This window comes from Taudactylus pleione, unplaced genomic scaffold (assembly GCF_031769625.1).
Source record: "Taudactylus pleione unplaced genomic scaffold, aTauple2 ptg000019l, whole genome shotgun sequence".
Lineage (NCBI taxonomy): Eukaryota > Metazoa > Chordata > Amphibia > Anura > Myobatrachidae > Taudactylus > Taudactylus pleione.
Genome location: NW_028284421.1, coordinates 18,938,220 through 18,966,168, shown reverse-complemented (window position 1 = coordinate 18,966,168; position 27,949 = coordinate 18,938,220). Strand labels below are relative to the sequence as shown.

The 27,949-nt window shown below is 42.6% G+C and overlaps 1 protein-coding gene across 1 annotated transcript in view; it reads right to left on the bottom strand.

Moving 5' to 3' along the window:
* Positions 1-27,645, bottom strand: part of LOC148540378 (cathepsin K-like) — a 37,820-nt gene extending 10,175 nt beyond the window's left edge. The window contains exons 1-4 of the mRNA XM_088443566.1: positions 27,543-27,645; positions 25,040-25,182; positions 20,236-20,418; positions 19,292-19,474 (exon numbers count right to left, since the gene is read on the bottom strand). Coding sequence (XP_088299692.1) covers positions 19,292-19,474; positions 20,236-20,418; positions 25,040-25,182; positions 27,543-27,645 — 612 coding nt within the window. The remainder of the gene's footprint in view (positions 1-19,291; positions 19,475-20,235; positions 20,419-25,039; positions 25,183-27,542) is intronic.
* Positions 27,646-27,949: the final 304 nt, after the last annotated feature.

Here is a 27,949-nt window from a genome sequence, read left to right as displayed (position 1 = left end):
GATCTGGATTTCCTCCCGTGCCAGGATGCCGCTGTCGGGATTCCAAAGGCTGGGCATGGGTCCGGCGGTAAATCATACCGATTCCTGGAAATTAATCTATGTTTGTAAATATTGTGATGTAATAACTTGGTTATAAGTGGTATTACCTGGGTGGGGGATGTTGTTCAGTGAGCCTAGTTTGTTGTAGGATACTGCTAGTGTTTACTCAAACGCAGTCCTTAGATTAGCTGGCCATTTGTGTTCAGCATGTCTAATCATTCTCACTATAAATTTAGAATCGCTCTAGGAGCAGCCATGGAAGACCAAGGCAGCCATGTTTTAATTGCACTAAGTGTATTAAATCCCGAATTGTACAGCCATGGCCAAAAGTTTTGAGAATGACACAAGTATTGGTTTTCACAAAGTTTGCTGTTTAGTGTTTTTAGACTTTTTTGTCAGATGTTACTATGGTATACTGAAGTAAAATTACAAACATTTCATAAGTGTCAATGGCTTTTATTGACAATTGCATAAGGTTTATGCAAAGAGTCAATATTTGCAGTATTGACCCTTCTTTTTCAAGACCTCTGCAATTTGCCCTGGCATGCTGTCAATCAACTTCTGGGCCACATACTGACTGATGGCCGCCCATTCTTGCCTAATCAGTGCTTGGAGTTTGTCAGAATTTGTGGGTTTTTGTTTGTCCACCCACCTCTTGAGGATTTATGGTCAATCCTCTTGAGGATTGACCATAAATTCTTAATGGGATTAAGGTCTGGGGAGTTTCCTGGCCATGGACCCCAAATGTCGATGTTTTGTTCCCCGAGCCATTGAGTTATCACTTTTGCCTTATGGCAATGTGCTCCATCATGCTGGAAAAGGCATTGTTCATCATCAAACTGTTCTTGGATGGTTGGGAGAAGTTGCTCTTGGAGGATGTTTTGGTACCATTCTTTATTCATGGTTGTGTTCTTAGGCACAAATTATGAGTGAGTCCACTCCCTTGGCTTAGAAGCAACCCCACACATGAATGAACTCAGGATGCTTCACTGTTGGCATGACACAGGACTGATGGAAGCGCTCATCTTTCCTTCTCCAGACAAGTGTTTTTCCAGATGCCCCAAACAATCTCAAAGAGAAAATAACTTTACTCCAGTCCTCAGCAGTCCAATCCCTGTACATTTTGCAGAATATTAGTCTGTCCCTGATGTATTTTCTGGAGAGCAGTGGCTTCTGTGCTGCTCTTCTTGACACCAGGCCATCCTCCAAAAGCCTTCGCCTCACTGTGCATGAAGATGCACTCCTACTTGCCTATTGCCATTCCTAAGCAAGCTCGGCACTGGTGGTGCCTCAATCCCGCAGCTGAATCAACTTTAGGAGACGGTCCTGGTGCCTGCTGGACGTTCTTGGGCACCCTGAAGCCTTCTTCACAACTATTGATACTCTCACCTTGAAGTTCTTGATGATTCAATAAATGGTTGATTTAGTTGCAATCTTACTAGCAGCAATATCCTTGCCTGTGAAGCCCTTTTTGTGCAAAGCAATGATGACTGCACATGTTTCCTTGCAGGTAACCATGGTTGGGGGGGAAAGCAGATGCACACTCTAAGCACCAAGAACACTGAATATCACAATATATATAATAAGCTATCAATAAACATGGTTTTAAATTGAGGTTCTTGTTACATATTTGGCCAAAGATGTTTGCCCACCTACTGTTTATTGATAGTTTATTATATATATTGTGATATTCAGTGTTCTTGGTGCTGAGAGTGTGCATCTGCTTTCCCCTCCCTTCTATTTCTGTTGTAGAACTACAGATCTCAGCAAGGTACCACCTCTTATTGTGTTTAAATTAGGATGTGCAGCCCAACCCCCCCCCTCCCCCCCTTTTTTTTCCTAGTGTAACCCAGGTTACGGGTTTGCGAAATATACTGAAAAAATAAGAATGTATATATGGATGTATATTTCATATATTTACACTTGAGGGAATTTAACTAGTTAAAATTGGTAAAAGTATGTTGCATATATTAGTAAACATGTATGTGTTGCTACAAATATGTAAAAGAAAAACAAATATGTAAACCATATATTTGATTTAATTCATGTATAATAGGTATATGTGATTCATGTATTTATATATGGGTTGATGTGGTACTTTTTTTCTGTGGTGAGGATGTACTCCAGTGTGTGGGATGTACATGCACTGTGGAGGAAAGGGGTAGAGTGATACCGCTGGGAGTAAGTTGGTTCCTGTCAGAGAAAGAGAGTCCGGTTTTCAGGAGATAGAGAACAGCTCTCAGCACAGCTGACAGAGTCTGCAGATCTCTCCCTACAGTGTCACCCCCCTGTGTCCCGAGCAGTTTCGGGCGCAGGGGGGTGGAGTCAGAGAGGGAGCAGGGAAGCTGGTGGGAGATGTGGTACTCACCCTGCCCTGCCCAGAGAGGCTGACCAGAGAGGCGATTGCGGTGCCCAGCGGCTGTGTGGTAACGGAGGTGGGAACTGACGGTGACAAGAGGTGCCCCACTGACATTGAAGGTGGAGTTGCAGCACATCTTCACTGCTAAGAGGCAGCGTTCCAGGAGAGGGGGCGCACCTGCAGCTTAGGAGGCGAGGAGGCTGGAGTTGAGGTCAGCAGCAGCTGAGATGAGTCAGTCAGCTGAGGGGGCTCAACTGTAATAGGAGACAATGCAGCACCTAAGGGGCCGGAATATTCAGCTGCCCGGGAGGAAGTGACTGCATTTAGCAAAATTCAAGGGTCTGTCAGCTGAGCGGAGCCCGGATAGCAGAAGTCCCCGCTACTATAGGAGGTGGTGAGCACCCACATAGCACCAATGGCAGACATAGGAGATATATCATTCACCTACTGTATAAATGCTCACTATAGCTGTCAGCTAGATAGGAGAACAGGCAGTGAGTGATTGGAACACAATATTATACTCAGCACTTCCAAGAAATCTTCAGTTTGAGAGGACAGCTGGGGGAACATATTAGGAGTATTAATTGTGCCAGAGGATTACATATAGTGAAATATATCTTCCCCTCACTCAGGTATCATCTATATAAAAACTTTATGTGAGGTAATTCAGTGACAGGCCTTAAGGTATTCTGTCACTGGGAAAACTGCTAATTCCAGGCGTTAAAGCAACTCAACTTTAAACTTTGCAGCAACTCCAACTAGAAATACTGCCAATTACAGGATATACACTTTTGTTGGGATAAAATAAGTATATTACTACAGTTGCAGATATATATAGAGGATGTCAGCCACAGGTCAGCGCATAAGTTTACTTTATGGCTACTTCCTCTGCTGCCTTTATGAAATGTCATTATTACTTTGATCCAACTACTTTACTGTATGAGACTGTTCACACAAGCGGACTTGGATAACTGTATACGACTGTCATATTTCCAGGGAAGTCGGATTCGCTGTAAGATTCTAGATTTCTGCATAGTTTCTATTTACGGATCAATATATCTTTATATAGATTATTCTGATGTGGAATAAATGTATTGTTCAGTTAAAATGTATGAATATATAAACATGTATAACTGTGTATTTCAAAGTTAAGCATGCCCACTATATCTTGGCGTACAATTGCTTTGTGTATGCAGATGCCCACCAGCCTGTCTTAAGATGCCCACTTGTGCACGTCATTTCCAGGAAGTGTATGCAACCATCAGTACCATTGGGTAACATCGGACCCATATGCAGCACTTGTGGATGACCATACCTTACCGCAAGCACTGCGAGAACTTCAGTGTAATATTCGACCAAGTGACGTGTACTATGACGCTGCCCCTTAATTATGCACAACTCTGAAATGGCATTGAGACGCTCAGGCACACCTGTGTTTGCACCTCCACTCCCCCGTTTTTAATGGCCAGCCCCTGTCACCACTCACAAATGGCTTCTCTTGTCACTCATTCAGCCGAGCTGTCTACGCGCAGTGAGCAAACGATTCCCGATCACTCAGACTGGTTCGCGCATGCGCACTGCGATGCATATGCATGCGCAGAATGCAAAAATCGTCTGACTGCGTGCGAACGCTGCCTAGCGAGCTGGTCTGAATCGGGCCCTAAGTTCATTGTCATGGCTAAGAGGAACTTTGCAATTAATTGCAATTCATCTGATCATTCTTTATGACATTCAGGAGTATATGCAAATTGCCATCATAAAAACTGAAGCAGCAGACATTGTGAAAACCAATACTTGTGTCATTCTCAAAACTTTTGGCCTTGGCTGTAATTTACGAAACAAAAAAAACCAACAACAATTGAACAAAAATTGAACAACACCTACAATCAGGTAAAATAAAAAAAGCCATTGTTTTGCAAATGCACTGTCTGAGCATGGCTAGAAATAAGAGAGACACAACAAAAACCCTTTAAGCCATATGTGCAAATGCTAGGAGCTTGGGAGATAAAATCCCAGAGCTAATAGCAATAGTGACAAGGGATGATCTAGATATTGTAGTCATTATGGAGTCATGGTGCAATAAAAAACATGACTGGAACATAGCTATACCGGGATATACTTTATTTAAAAGTGAAAAAATGGGAAAAATTGGAGGAGGGCTAGCAATGTATGTGAAAAACAACATATACGGTACTTCAATGCAAAATATTGAAGAAAAAACTGAGGCCCTTTGGGTGGCCATAGAAACAGGGGAGAAGGACATTATAGTCATGGCCAAAAGTTTTGAGAATTACAGAAATATTGGTATTTACAAAGTTTGCTGCTCCAGTATATCATAGTAACATCTGACAAAAAGGTCTAAAAATACTGAAGCCGCAAACTTTGTGAAAACCAATAACTGTGTCAATCTCAAAATTTTTGGCCATGGCTTTATTTGCACTGGGTTGATTTACAGACCACCACTCCAGGGGGGAAGGGGGTCTGGGGGAACTGGACAGGAACCTTTTGCAAGACATCACTAAAATGTATTTAAAAGGAGATGTAATTATCATGGGAGACTTTAATATACTATACCAGATTTAAACTGGAAGTGGTCTTTTGCAAGTTCCATTAGAAGTGGGGACTTTCTAAATGTCTTGCAGGGAGCATCCCTCAAGCAACTGGTGAGGGATTCTACTCACAAAGATGCTATACTAGACATTATACTCACAAATGGTAATAGGATATCAGATGTCAATGTTGAGAGAACCTAGGATCCATTGACCATCAAGCAGTATGGTTTAGTACAAAGACAGAGGCCCTCATTCAGAGCCGCTCGTAAGCGGCCGTACGCAGGTAGCGGTTCGATGTTGTCCAACCACGCATGCGTCGGTGTAACAGTGCGCATGTGCGTACGGCTGATTGCGATCATTTTTTCAGTCGTTCGTCAAATAGCGAACAGGAAGTGACATGTCAAATGTGATTGACAGAACTGTCCGTTTTGGGGCAGTGACGGGGGTGGAGATGGGAAAACGCAGGCGTGGCGAGGCGTTTTTTGGGCGTACATAAATTATCTGATGCGAACGGCCAATGTGAAAAGAAAAAGTGTTACGTCACTGTCTGATCAACTTTCCATTCAAACTGCTCACTCAGCTTGTGGTCTGGTATTCTCTACCACAATGACGATGGTCTCTTCGTTCCTCCCGTGGCTCATCGATGGTTTCCCGATTTATCAATTGAGGGCTCAAAAACAATCAGTTTTGAATTGCAAAAAAATGCTTGTAAGGTGTTAAGCAAATAGCCTTTTTTTAGTAGCAAAAAACCGTACTCAGGTGAACTACTCAGCTGCTAATTTCTGGGTTAGACAATCAATTAGCTTAAAAATTTATTTTAAATTTGCGTGTTTTTCCAAAATTAGTTTATTACTTTTTTTCGGCCAACAATATTGTAGTCATGTTTGTTATTTTTCTGCTTTTTTTAGGGGCCAAGAAAACAATTGTCCTTTTGTTTTTTGCTAAGTGTTCATTTAAACTCTTAAATGGTTTTTAACCCTTGTTTTTTTTAAAAAAAAATAATGTTTACATTTCCGTTGTATTGTTTGTAATTTTGTGTGTGGGATTACCTTTTAACCAGTTTTTGAATAAATTAACAATACAATTGTTCAGATTTTCAAAATTTTTTAATTTTTTAACACAATTTTTTTGGGGTGTTTTTTCCAAATTAAAATATGGATAACAAAATAAAAAAAGGAATGTTTTTAGAAATGCGGAAACAAAAAAAGTGGCTTTTTTAAACCACTATCAAACAAACAAAATTTAAAACAATTCACAAGAAAGGAGAGGGAGGTTTTGGGCATTAAGGAATATGGGGCAAACACAGATAAGGAATGTGGGAAAATTAGCCAGTGCTGTCATTGCCTTTTGGCCCGTTTGGCCGGGGTAGGGAGGGAGCCTGAACAGGTCCGGGAGGTCCTTTGGCTGGCCTGGCCAGAGGCAGATGTTGGGGCCTCTGGACTAGGCATAGGGCTAAGCACATTTGGAGGGATGGCTGTTGTTGTGCCAGAGGTGGAGGATCCTGATGTTCCGGCAGGAAGGGAGGCCGGCTTCAACATCTGCTGGCGAACGAGCTGCTCCAGGGCATTTGCAATACAGACGTTGGCCCCAGTATTTTCCGCTAGGGCCTGAGCAATGGTCACGTTGGCCGCAGCACTTTGCTCCAGGGCCTCTGCCACCCGTATCAGAGTGGAGTCCAGCCTCACCAGAATCTCAGTGTGCTGATCCGTTTTAAGAATGAGCTCAGTGAGGAGGGCCACTGCCTGCGAGGGGGATTGCCCTGGACTGTCTGCCACAGGGTCCATAGCCGAATCTACTGGTTTCTCCCCTGCAGAGCCAGCAGAAGTTCTGCGGCCAAAGCTCCCCTCTGGAGCAGACTCATCTGTGAAAAAAAAGAGAAAAGAGTAACATTATAATCTAGATATTGTCCCAAACACATTTCTGAGTTATTAACATTACTACATTTACCTGAGGCAACATGAGGAGCCGCAAAGTCTGGCATGTCGGTATCCATGTTCGACACGCCAAACACCTCCTCATCCTGCACACACCCCTGGGCCTGCTCCTCCAAATCGTTCAGCTCCAGTGACACAGGGGTGTCCCCCCTGCATGCCTAGCCCTATCAGCCAGTTTTTGCTTCAGCCAATATTTGAAGTCGCTCCATCTGTGGGTTAAAAAGTTGGCATTATTCCTGCAGTATTTGGACCTGTAAACACTTTTTAATAAAATGTAGTTTGTACATACCGGCGTTTGACCTCCCGGGTTGAACGTTCAAACTCACCCACCCTATTGACAGCACTGGCTATGTCATCCCACATTTTCCATTTCTGGCTTGCACCCATATTCCTTGCTGCCTGGGGCAGGTTGTCAACACACATTTGGACCAAAACCTCCATCTCCTTTCTTGTGAATTGTGGCTGCCTTTTTTTTTTTAGTTTGTTTAGTGAGCCTACTAGGACCAGCAGCCTCTTCCATTACAACCTCAACACCTTTTTGTAAATTGGAAATAAAATTTATAATGTAAAATGTACCTAAAATGTTGATTCCACATAATCCTTTAGCCCCAAAAAGACAAATACTTACCTGGCGCCTCTTGGCCAGTGCTTTGCTGCTCTGTAGCCATTTTTGACTTTCAGGTCTCACTACAGCAGACCGATTGGGGTTTTCAGTGATGTTTTTATACATGCATCAGCATTATTCGGCCGCATCATTGATTGTGCGCTCCTATTGTCCGTCCGTAATTTGAGCGGGAAAATAAAGACTATTTATGGCTTGGTGTGACTCGAGTCGAGGTGGCAGGTGATGAATGTTGGAGGTTTGACGTAGGAGTTGTTTGTTGGCGGTTTTTGGAGTTTGGAGTTTTCTAGTGTGATCGTTTTTTTTTGTTTTCTTACTTATTTTTTTTCCGTTCGCTTTTTTTTATTGTTTAGCTTTTTTTTTTGGAGTTTTTGAGTAAGTCTTTTTAAAAACCACCGTAAACAATAATAGTAAATAGTTAAAAAATGTTAGTACTTATGTATTATTTTTTTATTTTTACAGTTATTTTGGCCTTGCCCCATTGACGTTTTTGGACTTTGGGTTATTTGTCTGTTTTTGGTAAGTGTTTTTAGTTTCATGAAGTTACAATTTCGATGTGTTGGTCTTCGCATATGTTTCGCTAAGTAATCTTTTTTTTTCTAGGACCACTCATGTCTTACCACTAAATATAGCGTACTCTTTTGCGAAATAATGTTTGAGTTGTTTTTAATTTAAAATTAACATACTATTTAATGCACTAATGTCTCCTTATTGAACTGTAAAAGTAGCATAATATTTAGCAAACTCATGTGTCTTGTTTTAACTGTAAAAAATGCGTACTATTTAGCGCACTAATGTCTCCTTATTGAACTGTAAAAGTAGCGTAAAATTTAGCGAACTCATGTGTCTTGTTTTAACTGTAAAAAATTCGTACTATTTAGTGCACTAATGTCTCCTTATTGAACTGTAAAAGTAGCGTAATATTTAGCGAACTCATGTGTCTTGTTTTAACTGTAAAAAATGCGTAATATTTAGCGCACTAATGTGTTTTTATTATCTCAGTGTAAAATCATGTTTTACCACTAAATGTAGAGTGCGATTTTCCGAACTAATGTGTGCTCCCTTCTCTTTTTTTTAACCCTAAAAAATGTGTTTACAATCCAAGTTTTCCCAATAATAAATAAATATATTTTCTACTTTTGAAATGTAGGTTGTTCTACTCATGACAAGACCCCGGCCTGTAAGCATCTTTGGATTTCTTAATAAAGATAAGTATATTTTTCTTTACACATTTGTCTAAAACAATAACTACCTGGCTTACCATTTCAGGTTGATGTTGGTCGTATTATCTTGGCCATGGATCCAGAACCCGAAAAAAACCTCAATTTCAACCTACAAGCTGGTGATGCGTGGCTTCTGGGTAAGTTGACACCTTCCATTGCAACCACTGCAAAGCTTGTAACACAATAGTCCAGATGTTTGTTTTTGTTTTTTCACAGGAGACAGTGGTTACCCTTGCACGCCCTGGCTGCTCACTCCTTATTTGGCTCCCACACCAGGGCCACAAAGTCAGTGTAATTCCACACTTACAGCCACCAGGCAGGTGGTGGAGTGATGTATCGGCCTTTTAAAAGGCCGATTCAGATGCCTCCACCGCTCTGGTGGCGACCTCATGTATTTACCGTATATGGTTTCGAAAATTGTGGTCCTGTGTGGGATCTTTCACAACATCACCATAAGGAGTGGTGTCCAAATGCAGCCAGAGGATGCCTTGCCTGAGGATGGCCCCCCCGAGTTTGGTCGGAGGTCATTATGTGGGGGAGGGCCATACGCGATGATGTGGTGGCCAGATTTTTTAGGTCATTATTGTAAAACATTTAGTTAATTGACACAATGTAGACATGTAAGATTTTAATGGCCAATTTTAATATTTTTTTGTTTTTTTTGTCTTTTATTCCCTAAAATTACCCGAAAAAACGATGCCTACTACCTGATCCAAAAAATTGTCTTCATGTGGCCACATTGGATATAACTTCGGGAACAATTATTTCTTTGCCTCATTTGTGGATTCATGTTGGCCTGCTACTTCTTCAAACAGTTCTTGATTGTTTGTTTTTTGTTTTTTTTGGGTGTTGGTTGTTTTTTGGAGTGTGTTTTCACTGTGTGAATTGATTGTCACAATTCACTTTCTGTTTATTATTTGTGTGTATTAAATTTTTGCTTTACGTTAAAAAGACTTTTCCTTGGTAAATTACAAGCAAGTGTAACCTGGTCCAAAAAAGGCAAACTTTCTTAATGGCTAATCCTGTAATGTGTTAAATTGTAAAGTATTTTAACATGCTTTGTGGCTGAAAACAAACACCAAAGGTATTATGATGAATCAGTATGTTTTCTAATCTAGGCCTAAGCAGGTTTGAATTAATATTTACATTACCCACCCAAACAAATAAAAAAAAAATGCTGGTAATTCTACAAACCTATTGGTATTGTTAGGTGTTTAATGTGCCAGCTTACATACTTACTTGAGCTTTCTACAATCTAATTTTCCTTACTTTAAAAAACATGCTCCAATAGTCGACTTATGGAAGGTTAAACAATCTAATATTTACAGACAAGGAATGAGACTTTAATAAATCAAAATATATTTTATTTGTAACACAATTTTTAGGGGTAAATCAAATAAAAATTAGTGGCGCAGGACCGCCAACATGTGATCAAGGACCACAAGCATCCCTATGACATGGCCCCTCAATGTGTGCAAGCCCGCCTGCATTGCTTGCAGCCGCCTCTGGTCCTCTGTGGGTAAAAAAAATGTGTGGATTACTAAAATGACACCTTAAATTATATGTTACCAAACAACTTAAAAATCAGTCTATACTTTAAGAAAAGAGATAAAATAAAAAAAAAATACAAAATAATGGCAAACGCAAAGATTGTATAAATACAAACTAAACAAATAACACATAAAAAGACAACCAAAAAAAGGGCGAAGTACGCAAAAACACTACATTTGTTGGTACCGTAAACTAGAAAGACACGAGTATGAGTGATTGGACATGTGTGATATGTGTAAGGGGAAAACATCCTAGACATTGTTTTGCCAAGATACATATATCCAAAACATTAGAAATAATTAACAAATTGGAAATGCACACCCAAAACCTAAAAAATACAAAAGCAACCATAGTTTAAAAGGGAAACATACCGGTCATATTGATGCCTGGTCCTGGAGCCCCGACATCGTCCTCCTCTGAGGTGGGCCAGTGCTGGTCCGATGGAGGAGGGGTTATTTCACTTTGTGTGGAGGGGGAGGAAAAGAGAGGGGTGGGTGGAGGGGAGGGTGATGAAAAGAGAGGGGGGGGTGGAGGGGTGGGTGAATTTTGAGGGATGGCAATATTAGGAGAGGGAGGGTCCTCACGGACTGGCCGGTCTGGGGTGGAGGGGGAATTTTGGGAAGGTTGGGGAGAGGAGGTTGGGGTGGGAGCGGGGGTTAGGGGACGAGGCCGACGTCAGGCTCGTCTTAGACGTAGTAGTCTGCGTTCAGCCCCTAAATGATGGATTAAAAATTTTAAGCATATTTTTTTATTTTTGAATTTGATAAAAAATTAAACCACCAAAAATGTTATAAACAAAAAAAAAACGGAAAACATGCACACGCAGGTATGTCCTAAATAAACAAACAGGGCTATACTGGAAACATGCACACGCAGGTATGTCCTAAATAATCAAACAGGGCAATACAGAAAACATGCACACGCAGGTATGTCCTAAATAAACAAACAGGGCAATACGGAAAACATGCGCATGCAGGTAGGGCCAAAAAACACAAACAGGGCTATACTGGAAACATGCACATGCAGGTAGGGCCAAAAAACACAAACAGAGCTATACTGGAAACATGCACACGCAGGTATGTCCGAAATACACAAACAGGGCTATACTGGAAACATGCACACGCAGGTAGGGCCGCAAAAAATAAAAAAAAACAAACACAGAAACACTTACTTTCCTCAATCTGGAGCCGCAAACATGCAAGCAGGTGTGGGGTTCGGCAGCGCAAATCCGACCACCTACGCTCCAGTTGGCCGATATTTTGGCGATAGCCGAAGGAGCGCAGGCGGCGGCGCACCTCCGCGTATGCCATACGCTTGCGGAGGTTTGTGATGGGGGAGGATGATGCGTGATCCTGTGGTCCATGACCTCTGTGAGGACCAGGTGCTCACGCCTACAAAACGCGGAGGCTCTCATGATGGCAATGATTTTTTTAACAGAAAACAGTTTTAATAAAGGCCCAAGAAAAAATTTGATTGGCTAATGTACTTGGAAAATTAACAGAACGCATTGTATTGGTTATTGTATGAGTCATGTGACCTACAGCCTCACAAATATAATGTGAGTTATGATAGGCTTCATGCAGTGACATGCGTAAGCTAATTTAAATAAACAAATTAAAGTACTAAAATATGCCTATAAAAAACAATGGAAAACAATAGTATCATTCCTAAAAACATTTAATTTTGAAAAAAAAGACCATTGGTGAAACCATACGTATTCTGCGGTACAAATGACACACACTGACAAGAATAAAGTTTATTGACAATGAAAAAAAAAAAAGGATTGAAAACATGTGAATAGCAATTAAGGTAATTAATATATTGATTGCCATGAAACGATGAAAGTATGTTTGAAGAATGAAAGAGCAGGCAATCGAAAACTGACAGGGCCACTTCCGGAATTGAACTGTGCGAGCGTTCCCTGCAACCAAAGAGGAGACGGACGGTCGCTATTTTGAACGTTCGCTAGCTAGAGGAGGGGTTGGGAGACTATAGGGCGGTAAATTAGCAATGAGCGAACTTACGAGCGAGCGCTTGAATTTAAATATTTCCGCTCGTACGGCGGACAAGCGAACGGCCACTTGCGTCCGGGTCTGAATCAGGCCCAGAGACCGATTCATGCCACACAAAAGCAAAGGTGTTAGATTTTAGGAAGACTGACTTTGCAGAGATGGGGAGATGTGTAAGCAATTCCTTGGCAGATTGGAGGAACTTGGAAGGTGCAGGAGAGGTGGGAAAAATTAAAAAGTGAAATACTGAAAGCAACAGATCTTTGTATCAAAAGGGTTAGGAAAGGTACATGGAAAATTAAGCCAGTATGGTACACAAAAGAAGTATCAACTAGTGAGAGAGCAAAAAAGAGGGCATTTAGGAAATATAAGCAGACTCAGAATAAAAGTCCTAACAGAATTTACAAAACTGAAAGTGGATAATTCAAAGGGGCCAGATGGGATACATCCAAGGATACTAAAAGAGCTTAAAGAGGTTCTGGTAACACCAAATTATTAAACCAGTCACTAGCTACAGGAGTAATTCCAGAGGACTGGAAAAAAGCGAATGTAGTCCCACTGCACAAAAGTGGAAGCAAGGAAAAGGCAAGTAACTACCGACCAGTGAGTCTTACATCAGTAGTATGGAAAGTAAGGGAATCACTATTAAAAGAAAGCGTTGGGAACATCTCAAATCCAACAATTTACTGGATGCCAAACAGCACGGGTTTACTAGGTCATGCCAAACAAATCTTATTGACTTTTTTGTCTGTGTGACTAAAGTAATAGATCAAGGGGGGGCGGACATGGGGGTGCGTAGCTGTAGCTTACCTAGCCTTTAGTAAGGCTTTTGACATGGTCCCGTATCGCAGACTGATAAATAAGATCGAAAAATTGGGATTGGATTATAACTCAGTTAAATAGATAAGAACCTGGTTGCAGAACAAGAAACAAAGAGATGTTGTAAATGGAGTGCAGTTCCAGGAGGGAAATGTTAGAATTGGTGTACCTCAAGGATCTGTACTTGGACGAGTGCTTTTTAATATGTTTGTTGGTGACATTGCAAATAGTATTAAAGGGAAAGTATGCCTTTTTGCAGATTACACAAAAATATGCAACGGGAGAGGTAAAACAAATGATGGAGGATCTAGGTAGACTAGAGCAGGGGTTCCCAACCACGGTCCTCAAGGCACATGAACAGTCCAGGTTTTAGGGATAACCGTACTTGAGCACAAGTGACTTAATTAGTGCCCCAGTTATTTTGATTAAACCATCTGTGCACAATCATGGATATCACTAAAACCAGGACTGTTAGTGTGCCTTGAGGACCGAGGTTGGGAATCACTGGACTAGAGGAATGGTCAAGAACATGGCAACTACAGTTTAATGTTAAAAACTACAAGAACCCAATGGTTAAAATATAGTATCCAGGATACTCTAATGGAAACTATAGAGGAGGAAAGGGATCTACAGAAGTCACTATTTCATTTGACTTAAGGGCAGGTAAGCAATGAGAAAGGCAAGTCAGATGCTTGGGTGCATAGAGAGAGGAATCAGTAGCAGGAAGGAAGAAGTAATAATGCCCCTATATAAGTCATTGGTACGGCCTCATCTAGAATACTGGGGGTCATTCAGACCCGCTCGCGAGCACAGGACGCTCGCAAGCGGGTCGATGTTGCCCCACTGCACATGCGCACGACGGAGGGAGCTCCGTCGTGCACATGCGCGAGACCTGGATAGCGACGGGCTCTCCGTCACTCCGGGTCTCGCAACAAAGGGGGCGTGCTGTCGATGTTGATTGACAGCACGCCCCCTTTGGTGGGCGTGCCGGGGGCGTGGCTGCCAGACGGAGGCGTTCCCATGGGAACGCCTACCGTCTGAAGCCGGCCTCACTGACATCACTAGTGATGTCAGTGGGAGTGATTTTGGCTCTGATAGAGCCAAAATCACTCCAGGGCTTGCGGCAGTGAGACCCTACCGCAGGGTCTCCGCAAGCCCGATCATCATGGTGGTCACCCACAGCTATGCGAGCGTCCAGGAGGACGCTCCATTTTCATGGAGGAGGGCCCTGATTCAGAGCGAGCTCTCTGGTCAGAGCATTTGGCTCTGAATCAGGCCCTCTGTGTTCAGTTCTGGAGGCCACATCTCCAGAAGGATATAAATACATTAGAGACTGTACAAAGAAGGGCAACTAAAATGGTGCAAGGCCTACATCCCAAAACTTACCAGGAAAGATTAAAAGATCTCAATGGAGCAGAGAAGGGAAAGGGTGGACATGATATAAACTTTCAAATATATCATGGGTGTTAACAGGTGCAGGAAGGAGACATTCTTCAGAAGAAGAGAAGTACTAAAACACGAGGATATGCACTGAAACTGGAGGGAGGTTCAAAGGAAATTTGAGGAACAATTACTTCACGGAAAGGGTAGTAGTTAAGTGGAATAACCTCCCACGTGGTAGAGGCTAAGACACTAGAGCAATTTAAATGTGCTTGGGATAGGCATAAGATTATCCTTACAAAGAAATGAGGATCACATAGGGTTAAGGTTACCAAAACGTAAAAAATGGCAGACTATATGGGCCAAGTGCTTCTTATCTGCCGTCAAATTCTATGTTTCTATATGAGTAAATATATTTTAATCTCACAGGTGAACATTTAAGTAACCACCCATTTCTCACATTTATAAACTTATAGGATAAGAATTGTTTAGTACATGAGGATAAATGCTGAATGTTGCTTATTGGTCCAGACAGATTACACTGTAATCTATAATTATTTGATGGGCTTTATGATCCTTTCACACATCAATGTTGGCCTGGGGGCAGAGGATTTGCATTGGGTAGAAAAGCATATTGGGCCTCATTCAGAGGCGGTTGTAGGATGCAAGCGGTCGCTCAGAAACAGGGCGGCCGCTTGCATCCTGAAAGGCCGCCTCCATGTCGGTCGTTAGGCTGTGGGTTAACACCCACAACTCTAATGACCGCTAAGGGAGATGGTCGCGATGGTCAAGACCATCGCGACAATTGGGGCTTACGACGAGACCCTAGGGTAGGGTCTCGTCAACCTTAAGTCCCAGGGAGCTTCCTGCTCTGTTTGAGCAGGAAGCTCCCCACTGACATCACTGATGATGTCAGTGGGGACGCCCACAAAACGGCAAGCGTTCCGAAAGGAATGCCTCCGTTTGGCCGGGCATGCCCCCTGTCCGCCCAGCAAACGGAGCGAGCTGTCAATCAACATCGACAGCTCGCTCCGTCTGCTTCGAGCCCGCTAAGGACGGGTGATCCGTCGTTAGCGGATGCTCTCGCATGCGCACGACGGAGCAGTCTCCGTCGTGCGCATGCCCTGTGGACCAACATCGAGTCTGTTGCGAGCGCTCAGTGCTCGCGACCGACTCTGAATAAGGTCCATAGGGTGTTAATATAAGTTAATATCTGTGTAAACTCTAGAATATAATATATGTATAATAGTGAGCGCTCATGTCAATGCATATAATCTGTTTAGTCTGATGTCATCTCTTCATTGTTCACTTGGATAACTTGTGTTGTGTAAAGAAATAATAAACCCTGTACTGTAAATGAACCCGTATATTAGAATTTAAGCACTAACTGAAGGAATGGTTTTTGTTATAGAGGAATGTGCTCCAGTGCCATCTCCTGCTCCTTTACTGTGACGTGAGGCAGATGCCTTTGCCAAGATGTGTGCTGCAACCTTTACTGTGCATGCGTGACCCCATGCCTCTGCACCATTTAAGATGTGTTTCTACCAGATGTGCAGCACATGTTCCTCCAGGGAAGTCGTTTTGCAGATATTGCTATCAACATTACCGCTGTCTCTGGTAACATAACCGCATACTCTGTACTACACTCTGTTAATGATGACAACCACTGTTATCCTGAATAAACCTCCAACCTGCTTTATGATAAGCTGTGTGGCCTCAACTCCATTTCACATTCAGTTGGTACCTATTATTCTACAACAATAGAACATATCAACAGGTTATGGGCCCAAGTACCATAAGTGCCAAACTACCCTGCGTGTGAAGAATACAGTGAGTCCTGCAATTAGAGCAGCATGCTACATGTACTGTGCAGCAGCCAGCATGAAATTCATGAAACACATGAAAGTTCATTATGGAGATGCAGCTCAAGCGGGAGAAGCTATGGAAGACTACAACTAACCCAGGTGACAATCCTAACCCAGATTAAGTAGATAGAGTATGGCTACCATAGGTTTAAGCATTAAGCAACACTCCATAGTTCATGGGAAAGTATCAGCATATGATATGTGCATAGCCCTGCAGACATGATATGAAAACAGAGGTCTCATGAGGAGGATACATTTAGGTCATACACTGTATACCAAGTTGCATGAATGCAAAGACATGAATGACTATATTGATAGGTTGATGTCCTTATTTCAGCAGCTAACATCTGTAGGAGTCCAAGTTGACAAAGAGGAGGTCACAATGGTGATGCTACAAAACCTAACATCTGAATTAGATTTCCTAGTAGTAGCTTTAGAATCTAACATGACTAAGCTAACTACAGAAATTGCGAGGACAAAACTGTTTTAGTTCCAGGAATGCATACCAGTCGAAGTAAGTGCTGAAAATAATGCATTACAAACAAAATGTTCCAAGTCTAAGAAGCCTAAGTACAGGTATTACGTATGTCACAAAGATGTAAATGTAAAGATGTAAATGCCATGCAGCAAAAGAAGCATGATAAGAAAAATGTGTCAGCCTTAAGTGTAACAGACAGCCACTGGAGAGTCTGTTGGTACATAGACTTGGGAGCAAAAAGGCACTTTAGTTGTAACCAAGAGTGGTTCTCGTCACTGACCATGTGTGATCCTATAAATATCAGATGGATTGGAGACAAGGGACTTTATTCAGAGTCGGTCGCAAGCGCCGATGCGCTAGTAACCGACTCGATGGTTAGTCCTGGGCACACGCAGCGGCCGCACTGTGCATGCACAAGCCCCGGAGCGACAGAGAAACTCTATCGCTCCAGGGCTTGCTACCAAAGGGGCGGCTGTCGATGTTGATCGACAGCTTGCCCCATTTGGTAGGCGGGCCAGGGGGGATGGTTTCCAAAACGGAGGCATTCCTTAACGAACACCTACCGTTTTGTGGGCGGCCGCACTGACATCATCCGTGATGTCAGTGGGGAGCTTCCTGCTCCATCAGAAATGTTATTTTTAAATATGAATTCAAATATTTTATTTAAAAAAATAATATGACAAGAGGTGTCTTGCACCCTCTCATGTCTATAGGTTCCCATTGAAAAATGACCTACCACCCACCATTGATAATAGACCCCCCAGTGGCAACAGATCCCAAATTAACTTTACCCCTTACCCCCTTAGTGGTAAAAAGAGACCCTGTCATTTAAACCCCTCATCCCCAGTATATTACAGGTTGAGTCTCCCATATCCAAATATTCTGAAACACGGAATATTTTGAAATACAGAATTTTTTTTTACCATGACTGAGATAGTAAAACCTTTGTTTTTGATGGTTTAATGTACACAAACTTTGTTTAAAGCACAAAATTATAAAAAATATTGTATAAAATCACCTTCAGGCTGTGTATATAAGGTTTTTATGAAACATAAACAAATTTCATGTATGTACCCAAATTTTGTTTGAGCCACAAAATTGTTGAAAATAGTGTATAAAATTACCTGCAGGCTCTGTGTATAAGGTGTATATAACACATTCTGTGTTTAGATTTGGGTCCCATTCCCAATATATTTCATTATGATATGCAAATATTCCAAAATACGAAATATTCCAATATCCAAAATACCCCTGGTCCCAAGCATTTTGGATATGGGAGACACAACCTGGGACGTCCGTTTTTCTAACCCTCTTTCCCTGTGGCCAGTGTATTTTTCTTATCTCTTTTACCTTCCCTACCCAAATTGGGGCATCACCCACATGCCACCCCAGTGCAAGTGGACCTCTCCGGGGTATTACCCTCCAACCCCATGGGGCATTACTCCTCCCCCAACTCTTTATGCAGCATATCTTAGGGAAGACTGATGATCAGAACCCCCTACTGCCAAATAGTGCTTGGAGGGGATCTAAGGGCCTGATTCAGCTTGGATCTCAGTTGCTAATACGCACGCAATCGGCCAATTATTGTGTACTGTGCATGTGCATGCATCGCAGTGCGTGTGCGCGAACCAACCTCTGCGATTGGGATTGACACCCTTTGCAGAGTGATGGACAGGAAGTGCCATTAATGGGTGGTGACGGGGGGTGGTCTGAGAAATGCAGGCGTGCCAGTGCGTTTGAACGCCGTTGCATGGGCGCACATAAACTATCCACTGCGATGCCCTACACAGCCTGAGGCCTCATAGCATGCGCTGGAATTAGCAATTTATGAGTAAGGTTAGAGCTTGTGCAAGTGTGTGTGAGGCTGCGATGGTACTCGATTTTTGCAGTCTTGCTAAACATTTCTGATGCGTGTAAGGTAAAGTGGGCGTCCTTATGTAGTGCTGCAGCATATTGTTAGCAATAAATTAGCATACTATGGCAGTTGAATTGCGTGTGTAATTGCAGCTGTGATCGCAATAGTGATCCTTGCTGAATCAGGTCCTAAGTTCTGTCCCCAGCACATGATTTGGGTGGTCACTGACCACTGCATCATTGCCTGGGGATCCAGGGAGTCAAATGTGCAAAACGGCTCTCCTCTTTAAAAGGCAAAGTACGCAGAGGGCGTGTGGTTAGCTGAAGCACAGCTGGCTGCGGTTGCATCCCATGCAACCATACCAGTTAATTGGTTATGTTATTTTATTGGCTTCTCTTATGTAGATTTCACATGTATACATTTATCAGGTTTCATATTCTTTGATCACTTGAAGAATTAGATACTTCAAGAAAAAGCTAAAATGTTCTTCTCTTTTTTCATTACTGGCAGACACACAACATCTTGCTATACCCAGATCCATTGTTCCTTCCTATCTAAACTTATACATACACCTACAAAATATAAAAAAGAAAGAGCAAAAATACCTTCTCAGTGTATTTATAATCTTCAGTCTTCATGATGCCCTGTTCTGCTACATATATAAGTGCCAAAATTGGAAACCCTCCACAACATCCATGGTCTACAGTGTCACAGTCTACTAACTGCTGTTCACTCAGGTCCATAAGTTCATTGTTCTTTATGCATAATCGGGATTCAATCACACCCACCTTAAAGACAGAGCAAAACATTTAACAAAAGAAGAAGTAATAGTCAAATATTAGGCTTTATCTATATAATATGTGTACAGTGTATTGTCCATTAAGAGTTAAGTTACTGTTGACTCACTCAGATGCATATAATGATTGTAATAAATGGATGCAAACAGAACCTCCCACTATTACAAGTAGCCAACACTGTGCATTCAAGGCACACAGGGACCTATTCATTATAGGGGGCCATCTGCCCCCCGATAGTTCGGTATCCAGCTCACCGCAAGTTGCCATCCAGGAACCCTGCCAGCCAGATGCAGGAGCCGTAGGGCAGTCACAATGCAGCCCCCAGGGCCTTGTGCCCTGGGTGATGGCACCGATTGCACATCCCTCCCTACGGCCCTGATTTTAAGCTTTTAGTATTAACATATGCTTTAATCATATCATACTCTTCTAAGTTTAGGCACTTGCTGGTATGTTACGATGCCAAATGTATCTTGCATTAGCGCCGTTTGCCAAATTATACCTTATTTATGGTAAAAGCATTGAGCTTAGCTCTAAGACTTGACCACAAACTATATTATAGGGTTTTGACAAATATGGCTTTGACCAATATCACTTATTACAGAAATCTGAATGTTGCCAGCATCTTTAAAAGTATACTAAATTTACCTATCCTGGCTAGATACATAATTAATATTAGGTCAGCTACTAGGTTATTTTAGCAAATACAATTACAAACATTCAGGTTTTAGGTAAAGCTGTAGGAAATTTCTTACTGTTGCAAATGCCCAACAGGACCCACAGTAAAATCCTTGATTTTTAACATGTGTCACACATTCGGAATCTCTCCAGTCGACATGCTCAGGAAGATTAGTATGTGGTCCGTAACTGTATGTGGGAACATTGGATGGGAATCCTGATGAAAGAAGACAGCCCCTTTGCTTCAGTTCTTTGCCTGTCTAAAGTATAATTAGAATGATATGAATAAGTAAAGTGCCATATAAACAGCAAACTGCAGCAAATGGCTGTTACCTATATTATTATTACGTCCTTTTGTTAATATGAGACATTTTAGTTTCTTGCTGGCATTACAATTGTTATTTCATTTATATTGTTTGTGAATGCCCAAAACACAGCAGAACTATAAACCCACATATTTTATTTTGCGTCTCCTAGTAATGACTCACTATGGGCCTGATTCAGCAAGGAACGCACGGATGCAGACGCACGCAAACGGTCGATGGTTTTGGTCTGCACATGCATATGCATTGCAGTGCATGTGCGCAAACCAGCCAGAGCGATGGAGTATGCGTACCCAGGGAGTCTGCAGCCCCACGGACAAGTGATTGACAGGAAGGTCCGTTATGGGTGGTGATGGGGCAGTGGTAGTAAAAACGCACGAGTGCCTGTGCGTTTGGACGGTGTTTCAGGGGCGTGCATAATTAAGCCCTTGCGACGGCGGACACAGCCTGAGGTCTAGTTTTATACAGGAAGTATCGCTATGTCTGCGGGAGGGTCAGGTCAGTAACTATTGTGTGTATGGGTCCAATGGATCTCGATGTTTCCGATGTTTCCGTTGTCTTGCCAAGTATAGAGGACGCAGGTATTCTGCTGCGATTACCACGCGCATGCATTCATTAGCATATTCTCGCAGCACCCGGGTGTGTGCTTCTGTGTCCGTGGTTTACTTGCTGAATCAGGCACAATGAACGCTATATAGTGGAGTCAAATTGTGAAACTGCACACATAAATGAATCTACGCTGATACACAATAAATAAGAACTATGACACAGGTTAGAACTAGGGATGAGCAGGTTCGGATTTCTGAAATCCGAACCCCCCCGAGCCCCCCCGATCCGAGCCGGATCGGAGTCAGGTTCGAGTTTTCCCGCCTGACTCGGATCTGAAATCGAGGCAAAACGTCATCATCCCGTTGTCGGATTGTCGCAGGTTTTGGATCCAATAAAAGGTCCCCGCGTCGGCGCCATTTTTCACTCCGGCTGTGGACAGTGAAACAGGATGGTGGGAGTTGTGCAGCTGTTGTCACCCATAGGGGCTGTGTCCACTTCAAAGTCCATAGGGGCTGGCTGGGCTGTGTTGTGCAGTCTGTTGTCCATAGGGGCTGTGTCCACTCCAAAGTCCATAGGGGCTGGCTGGGCTGTATTGTGCAGTGTCCCATAAAGGCTGTAGTCCTAAAGGGATTCTGTAGTGTTGTCCAGGGGGTGCTCTGTCCATCATGGGTCCATCATGGGTGCTCCCCCCAAGTGCAAAACAAAATATTTTTCTGTTTGTGTGCGCTGTAGCTGCATGTGCATCAACAAAATAGCGCCAAGCATGTGCCTGTGTCATAAGTAAAGGGACGTCTGGCTCGTCTATTGAAGGGTGGTGTAACCCCCAAAGCGTGCTCCAAAAAAAAATAAAAAAATATTTCTCTGTGTTTGTGACTTGTGTGCGATGTAGCCGCACATACATCAACAAAGTAGCGCCAAGCGTGCACCTGTGTTATAAGTAAAGGGCCGGCTCACTCATCTGTTGAAGGGTGGTGTAACCCCCAAAGTGCTCTCCAAAAAAAATTAAAAAATTATTTTCTGTGTTTGTGAATTGTGTGCGCAGTAGCTGCACGTGCATCAACAAAGTAGCGCCAAGCGTGCGTCTGTGTCATAAGTAAAGGGACGTCTGGCTCATCTGTTGAAGGGTGGTGTAACCCCCAAAGCGTGCTCCAAAAAAATAAAAAAAATATTTTTCTGTGTTTGTGACTTGTGTGCGATGTAGCCGCACATACATCAACAAAGTAGCGCCAAGCATGCGCCTGTGTTATAAGTAAAGGGCCGGCTTGCTCGTCTGTTGAAGGGTGGTGTGACCCCCAAAGTGCGCTCCAAAATAAAAAAAAACAAATCTTTTCTGTTTGTGACTTGTGTGCCCTGTAGCTGCACGTGCATCAACAAAGTAGCGCCAAGCGTGCGCCTGTGTCATAAGTAAAGGGCTGGCTTGCTCATCTGTTGAAGGGTGGTGTAACCCCCAAAGTGCACTCCAAAAAAAAAAAATCTTTTCTGTGTTTGTGACTTGTGTGCCCTGTAGCTGCACGTGCATCAACAAAGTAGCACCAAGCGTGCGCCTGTGTCATAAGTGAAGAGCCGGCTGGCTCGTCTGTTGAAGGGTGGTGTAACCCCAAAGTGCCTGAAAAAAAAAATCTTTTTCTGTGTTTGTGACTTGTGTGCGCTGTAGCCGCACGTGCATCAACAAAGTAGCACCAAGCGTGCACCTGTGTCATAAGTAAAGGGCCAGCTGGCTCGTTTGTTGAAGGGTGGTGTGACCCCCAAAGTGCCCTCCCCAAAAAAATATTTTTCTGTGTTTGTGTGCACCTTAGCCTCACGTGCATCAATATCACATAAATGGAGGACAAAAATTGTCCGATAAAAATAAAATAGGGAAAGGTCAAGAATCACTTCCTCCTAGTGCTGAAGCTGCTGCCACTAGTCATGAAAGGCGTAGGAGTTTGCTTCCACAAAATGTGGAGAAGATGATGTTCATCAAAATTAATAATCAATTATTCCAGGGAGACCATCCTCCAGAAAGTACAGAGGGACCTGTGGTGGTGGATTCCAGCGTGGACGAATTAATACTCTGTGAGGATGAGGATGTACACAACACTGAAGACGGTGAGGAATCGGTAAATGAGGAGGATGAGGACGACATCTTGCCTCCGTAGAGCCTGTTTGTGCAGGGACAGCTTAATTGCCAGCTTGTTTTGTTGGGGCCCAAACGAACCAATCATTTCAGCCACAGTCGTGTGGCAGACCCTGGCGCTGAAATGATTGGTTTGCATTTACAGCTTCAGCAAAGCGTTCCAGGCACTGCCGGGTCCCCGCCGGGTGAACGTGTCGTGCTCATGCGCAGACGGACCATCGCACATGCACATTACACAGGAGCCCGTCGCTGGTGGCGTTATGCTGTCAGCAGCTGAGTGGAGGATCTCACCGATGAGGAGGACTTTGCTGTACCTCACTGTAGGGGTAAGTATTGTTAATGTGGCATTTCATTTGTATCACTGCGATACTAAACAAAAACTGCTGCTGGTGTTTAGCTTCGTTAATAAATGGGACCCTCAGTGAGAATTTGTAAACCTTCTGCCATTCACATCTGTGCAGATGATACTCTCTTGTGTGCACACAGATCACGCAGGTCTGACCTTTATAATGGCACCTGTTTTTATCTTAGGTGCAACAAAAGACAACGCAATTTAAAGTGTTTCTGAACTTTGAAACAACTGTATCCATGCTATCTAGGACAAGGACTAAGGTTGTAAAGTGTAAATTAACATAACTACATATAAGGCCAACTCGAATCCTAACCTCAAACCAGTAGGCAAATATAAATACCAGGTATTCTACATATTGTTTAATTTGCTGATAGTGCTGACACCCAACATGTATTCTAAGCTGGGCTTGCATTATAGAAACATTTGTTACCTTCCTATGAACAGTATGGATATTACAGAAAGAATGCTAATGCCAATTATACACTATACGGATGTAGCTTATAGCACTGTACCTCAAACTCACCATGGCAAAGTAAGTACACCCTACAATGATCTATGCTTCTTGCATTATAATGTAACTACAGTAACTGCCATTGCAACATGCTGTAAAGCCTCCACTGGATTTCCTTGGAATCCAGCAGAAGTGCTCATTTTACCTGTCAAAAAAAAAGTTTGGGTCAAATATTTATCCAAACTATTCTCTTTTGCAGTATATAGCATTTATCTCCTTAGATCTACTTTCAGAAGCCTTGATGTTATTCTACTTCTGCAAAATCCTACATGTCTGATATATCTCTTAGAAATGGTGATAATCAGGGAGTATTTTTCAGTAGATGGGATTACTTATGACATGGGCTCGGATGTAGTTAATAGACCGACGGACTAAATGCCACCAGTCTATATCCTGACACCAGATGCCCAACAAGGGACTTAAGATAGGCGTCGAAATACTGACAACTATCTTAATCCCGATGCCGGAATGCCGAAGGATGCCGGACTGATCGAGGTAAGTCTGGCCATCCTTAGTCCTTAGCCGTGGGGGGGGGGGTTAGATTTAGACAACCCCTGGGGGGACTTAGGGTTAGACACCCCCTGGGGAGGTTTAGGCTTAGGCTAGGTGAAGGGGGGGTTAGGGTTTGGCAACACTGGGGGGAGGTTAGGGTTAGGCACCCCCCAGGAGGGTTAGGTTTAGTGTGCGGGGGAAGGGGGGGTTAGGTTTAGGCACCCCCGATAGGAACTTAGGGATAGGCACCACCCCCGTATTTTTATGGGTAGGCACCACTAAGGGAGGGTTAGGGGGGGGGGGAGGGGAGGGATAGGGTACTTACCTGCCCCAGTCGGGATCTTCATCCTGTCGGGCATTCGCTGTTGGGATTTGAACCAGCAGCTATTTCAATCCCATTACCATGGGTCTACTTATGCTATGTACATATGCTAAGGTGTGCCATTTTTATACTATATTTATACACTGATTCCATGTGACAATTTTCTGTTTACCCTGTGCAGTCCATATAAATAAAAATTAATAATAATATTCTTACCATATCTGCAAAATGATTCATGGCCATTCTATAGGTGGAGAGACCTTGGTCAGCCAACTCATTATGTTTCTGTACCTTATGCCAAGTGTCTTCCCAAGTTTTTCTTCGTAATAACTCTTCATCCATAGCACCATAAGCTTTTCCTGTCATATAATATTTTGAAATAATCTTTACGGGCTTGTCAATTAAAGGAGTTAGGAATTGTCAGTCAGATGTGTGTATATGATTATATATACTTGCTAATGCTGTCCTAACATTTTTAATTTATCCTTTGTTTTGTCTTATATAAGTACTAAGAGTTGCGTGTATAATATATATTATTTTTACTGATGGACTTTTCCTAGTATACGTGATGGTGATAGTAAGTCTACTTACTCAGCACGACTGTCATTATTTGTCTTTTTTTCCCTAATACTACACAATACTTCCCTTAATACTACACAAGTGATGTTGACATTTCTATAAATGCCTGTAAATAATAGCTATGAAAATAGATGTCCTGCTTACTGTAAATGCAATGAGTTCTGATGCTATCTCCATTGTCCGTTAGGACAGCTGTGTATTATTAAGAATAAAGCACTCCCTATTGTAAGTTATCTTAGCTCTTAGAAGTCAGCTTTCTATAAAATAGTCCTACAGTCATGTACCATTGTAATAGTCACAGACAGAGGCGTAGCGTGAAGCCACGGCACCCGAAGCAGGAGCATGTCACAGCCCCCCCTCCCCCCTCCCCAGTAGATGTCTGGCGCCACCCTGTGGGCATGTCCAGAAAGCCTTTTCTGGCTTTTTATTACCCAATCAATTTTTATTATTCTTTATAGAATTTAACAGTTGACTCCCATCCCCCTGTAATGTTGATACCTTCAGATATTATCTCCTTACCCCTGTGGCTTATTCCTGTATTCCCCAGTAGTATAACTTCTTCCCAACCCCACCCACCACAGTGACCATAGCTCTCCAAAGTGACACCACCTCCCCTTCATTGATTACCCCCTATTAGCCTTCCACCCCCTCCAAACCCTCATGCTCCCCATTCCATCCCATATATCTGCAGCAGAGCGTATGACAGGCAGCTAAGAGGGGACCAATCAGTCAGTCTCAGCTGAGCAGGAAGCAAAACTCAGAGGGGCTGATGATCACACATCAACCAGCTCTGAGTGCCTTCGACTGGTGATCCAGCGCTAAGTGAAGGGAACTTCAGTTCCCCTCTAAGTACTTTTTGCAGTGCTGGGAACTGTGCCTCCAGAATGGCGATTGCAAGGCATTCTGGGGCGCAGAAACTACATGTGATGTTGGCTGTCACAGACTGCTGACATCACAGCCTGGCCCCTCACAGTAATCTCATACATAATACTGGAGTCCTTAAGTCTCCTCATAGCCTGTATAGAAGGATAGCACAAATACACCAACACACGTTTATAATTTGCTACAGTGGGAGCTTTATTCCCCTTAATTAATATTACTAGATTGACACTTTTAATCATAGCAATTATCACTACTACATTACAGAGTAAGTCATCTTCTGCACTACTTACCACTACAGCTCCTACCCTCCCCAAAGCATTAAATATTTGATGCATTGCATTTAACGGAAGAGTGAGGGTCCTAGAGGAGTGAATATGGTCATATGTCAATGGACCTACAGAAAGGCATGTTTAAAGTGTATTTTCCCTTTAAGTTCATGAGTCTGTTTACATGAGGCCACTTACTACAGATGTGCTCATTTTGATTGCGAAAGAGGGACAGAGACCCCAAATAAAGACTGTGCTACATAAGCCAGGACAGTTGGGAGGGACAGTGTCAGACTGGGTCATGAAGGACCCACTGGGGGATTGCCAATGCTTAAGGGATGTGGCCAACCACTACAGAGGCTTGGACAACCTTTAGAGGAGGACATAACTTGCACACAACATGAATACTACAGTGCCTGTTGTTAACCCAACCGCTGAATTTGTATAACAATGTATGAGTACAAGGTCTAGAACCTGACATTAGAGGAGTGATTGGGGCCCACATGCAGTGGGGCCCACCAGTGATTTCCCCTGTACCCCTGTGGGTCAGTCCGACCCTGGGGAGGGATGATATGTGTCCCCACTTATTGTTGGTTATCAGGTGATCTGTGATCAGTAGCATTTAGTCAATAATAAATATATACTCGTTTACTGTAAGGCATAGTGGTGATTTAATGCAAAGTGAGTTGTAGATCATTTATCATACATTTAAGATGGAGCTAATACCAGTGCCATCATATACTACTTGTTGTCTTACTGGTGAGAGTAGTACATATTGTGCACTAGCAATGTAGAGATGCCTTAGCTACAGTACAGTAGTTGTATTATTTTTATAGCTGTCTCTCTATGGTTACTGCAAGAGAAAGTCATCTAGACAATATGACCATCACACTATTATGCTGTGTTTTGAAGGAATTTGTTTGGTACTTTTTTCATGTAATATTGTTTATTATCAACATATGTAGTTGTATTTTTCTAATAATTCTTTTTACCATATTTTGACTTCCATATATTCCATTCTTGATCAAAGAAATGGGAAGCCCAGGTACAGATGATGAGAGTACAGAAAATGGACAGAACCTTATTTAAGTGCATCCTGTAAGACAATATAAGGTTACTACAGGCCACTGATGTTGCCAGCAGCCAAATTAATGCAAATATGGTGACATGATAAATACCGGCTATAGATTGTTACACAAAAGGGCTCTTATTGTCAGGCAGAAGTCATACCATATTTAGAATCAAATATAGGGGTCAATCCAATTAGGTGTGAATTGCAAGGTGCGAGTTGCTGTTTTAGCTTCTAATTCGCATAGCGAATTAATTTTGCAATCCAATTAGCAACTTGCCCTGAATCAGTCAGACTGAATTCACATTTTTCCATTTGCAGGGAGATGGA